The sequence below is a fragment of the Castanea sativa genome, chromosome 9 (assembly GCF_040712315.1).
Source record: "Castanea sativa cultivar Marrone di Chiusa Pesio chromosome 9, ASM4071231v1".
NCBI classification, from domain to species: Eukaryota; Viridiplantae; Streptophyta; class Magnoliopsida; order Fagales; family Fagaceae; genus Castanea; species Castanea sativa.
Window position 1 is genome coordinate 38,838,957 of NC_134021.1, and position 3,372 is coordinate 38,842,328.

The window sequence follows — 3,372 nt, forward strand, 5'->3', positions numbered from 1 at the left end:
CTGCACATAAAATTGAGAAGCATATAAATGTGATGAGATTATTATTCCAATTGAAGACATCCATCACTTTGGCTTCCTAGTATGTTTTCTGCAGCCACCCAAACTGAATAAAAAGAACATATATCAGTAGAGAAAAACACCAAACTAACAAAGCAAAACACCAATTTCAACATCCCTGAAGAAATGAAGCTACCTTCCATGCATACATTGCAAAGGAGAGTCTAGTACTAGTATCTGCAGACCAGACAACTGCGAAGGACAACAGTATTGTAACATTGAGCAATGAGATGAGGAGAAACACATAGTTAAGAGCTTCAGGGGCCAAACAGATGCATCTGAAGGTTATTGTTTTTGAAGTTCAAAGTTATGACTCAATGTTGTTAGTTGCAGCGGTGTCTTTAATCTCATATTCCTATCAAATGAACTGGGCATGTGGAGACTAATGGGATGTGGTTCATTTGGATGTTCAGAAAGTTATACACCCCAAAAAATTTCCATCTCACTCTTAGTGCATGTGACAAAGATATGAACAGAATGTTAAAATTAGATTTGATAAGGTGCTGCATCCAAACCATTTGGTTTCCCTATAACGTTTACATGCTTATGATTATTCTAATTAAAATTATATTTGATGAAGCAGCATTTAGGAACTACGTGTCAATGAAATCACCTAGCTCATTTTGGTTATAGCCTTATATGATTTAAAGCAACCAAGTTAGTACTCCTACCAATTGTAGTTCTATTTGTCATATCTTGATGTTGAACTTACCACCATTCAAAATTTGCCCACACTAGACAACAATATCAGTTTCTGCAGAATTGCAATTTATTGAGAAAATTTCTATCAAATGCAGCAATTCCTTCCATATGGCCCGAGACTGCTCAAAGAATGAGAAAGAAGCCCTTAACTATCTGTTTCTCCTCAATAAAGGATTAAGATTTTAAAAAGTCTTTGATAGAGTTATCCTCTTAAATCCAAAAGTTCCATCATCAACCAAAATCACATATTTTAACATAGAAGCCCGACACAAGAAATTCTCTTATCAAGAACTCTACTCAATACCCTCACAGTGCACTCCTTAATGCTTGGATCACATAAGCAGGTCTATGGCCACCCTCTCACAAGGAGATTAGTAGGTTCGTTTGAGATCACTTTCTTCATTTTGAACTCCACAAGTTCAAGAAGGTTTAGGTACGTGAACGTTGATAAGATGTCATGAGCAAGCATATTTTAAAAGCACATTTAAATTAGTAAAAATTTCAAAGCCATTCCCATATACTGGGGAACAACATTATATACACCCACAAAGCAATGACAGCTTATCTTTAAGCTCCCAAGGCATTCAGAATTTAGAATGAATTCATCTAACTAATTTTGCAGCAACATTGTTTCTCTGAATATTTCAGAGCTGACATCAAAACTTAAAATGAATATGTGGTCCATTGTTATGCTATAGAGGGCGAAGCTCACAAATAGATAAGGAAAGCAAACACAGCAATAATAGCTTCATTTGATCCACAAATTACATAGATATGAAAACTTTCCAACAGCTTCAAATGAGACAACAACTTACCTGTCAATATGAACTTCAAAAGATGACCATTCCAGTTTACTCATTGAGTAAAACTAAGCTCTCCATGAGATTAGCTGTGTAAGCCTTTGGTTCATAATCTCGACTAAGATAGTTCACATTTAAACTCTCAGGGTCAAATGAATAGATTTGAACAGGATAAATTTCCGCTGTAATCAAAAGTTCCCCACTTTTCGTGCAGTCAAAAAAGGAGGTAACATCTCCCAATGGTACAATTTGTTTAGTGACTTTCCAAGACTCAACAATACCATACTCCTTCATCACCCATATGTGGCATTCCTCAATATATTCATCTTGAGTGTTAACAAAAACAATCAAAGCCAGACATCCCTTGAACACCACAAGTTGCTCAGAAATTAGAACTAATCCATCTAAGTAATTCTGAGGTAGTATTATTTCTCGGAATTTCTCATCATTCACATCAAAGGACAGAATGAATTTGTAGCCCTGAATAAATGCTATAGAATGCAAAGATCCATTAAAAAATAAAAAAGATTGTCCCACAATACTAGTAACAGATCCTCCTGATGGACTAAGTGACTCCACCGACACTACAAACTTTCTCCACGAATTAGAACTCAAGGTGTAAACCTCGGCCACAGGGGGTTGTTCTTTAAAACAACCAATTCTCAAAATCTTGTAGTCACGTTTTTGAGAATGGTAGGCAAGTCCAAGTGTGACACTAACATAAGGAGTAGTATATGGAGTAGCTTTGAACATCTTAAACTTTCTAATGCTTGGGTTCCACAAATATATTTCAAGAATAGGCCAAAATCGATGAATAAATTGTTCCTCACCAGCGAAGCAGAATATGCCATTGCAAAAGCCGACAACGCGTGCACTATGAAATGGGAGTTCAAAAAACCTGGAAATCTCTGTCAATCTGTGGTCGCTATTGCAAACGACTGTGCACAAGTCTCTACTAGACCAAGCGTACCGTGGTTGTGGATTACATAGCAGATAACCATTGTTACAGTTGTTGTTATTGTTGGACAATGATTTAACTTCGTCGAGATGCGTGTTAATGAAGATGGGCTTTGTGATGATGGAGTACCAAGATTTGGAGACGCACCTGAATCGGATTAAGGATTTCACTGGCAGCCGAGTCAGTACGTCGAATAAGACATCATCAGAGAGACGGTGAGGCAGCAAGATTGGTTTTTTCCTAGACTGAGACATGGATGGCTCGATTATGTAGATGGGTGTATGGAAATCTTCTTCAACCATATGAAGCAGATTTGGAATTGGGGTAGGGTTCGGCTTGTGTTTGTGGGAGAGTAGCGAAGATGGGAAAAGTAACCCTGGTCCTTTTTCTTTTTTTTGAGGAACAAGTAACCCTGGTCCTTTATTTCAAGTTTTCAGCCGTAATTCCAGGATTTTTTTTTTTTCTAATTAACTTTAAATATTAAATAATTTTGTTAGCTGTCATGTTTTAAAACAATATGAAAAACTACCATCTTAAGTGTCCAAAACTCAAATTTCAAGATAAAATTTTAGTTTATAAGTCTCGATTTGTAAGCTGTGGTGGGTGACGTGAAAAAAATATCCACGTGGAACTCAAGTTTTTAAGACTCGAGTTCCACCATTTTATTTTCCCTTTCTTCTTCTTCTTTCTCGCGTCTGTTCCTTCTTCATCGTTGCGTTGCGTCTGTTCCTTCTTCATTGTTCACCCAGTCGTGTCTATTTGTCCACCTAGTCACTGAAAATCAGATTGTCTACCAGCGTTCTTCTCTAACCAGATCGCCCACCCAGCACCAAATCGTCTTCTTCGGCGCTGCGT

General features: G+C 37.3%; 1 protein-coding gene across 1 annotated transcript; it reads right to left on the reverse strand.

The window, feature by feature from the left end:
- Nucleotides 1-1,389: 1,389 nt before the first annotated feature.
- LOC142610829 (F-box/kelch-repeat protein At3g23880-like) lies at nt 1,390-2,894 on the reverse strand. The gene has a single exon (XM_075782770.1). It carries the CDS (start codon nt 2,817-2,819, stop codon nt 1,611-1,613), a length of 1,209 nt encoding a protein of 402 aa, XP_075638885.1. The 5' UTR covers nt 2,820-2,894; the 3' UTR covers nt 1,390-1,610.
- Nucleotides 2,895-3,372: the final 478 nt, after the last annotated feature.

Bases quoted from the DNA above. Each gene is read 5' to 3' on its own strand.
- LOC142610829 (XM_075782770.1), bottom strand. From the start codon at position 2,819: ATGGTTGAAGAAGATTTCCATACACCCATCTACATAATCGAGCCATCC.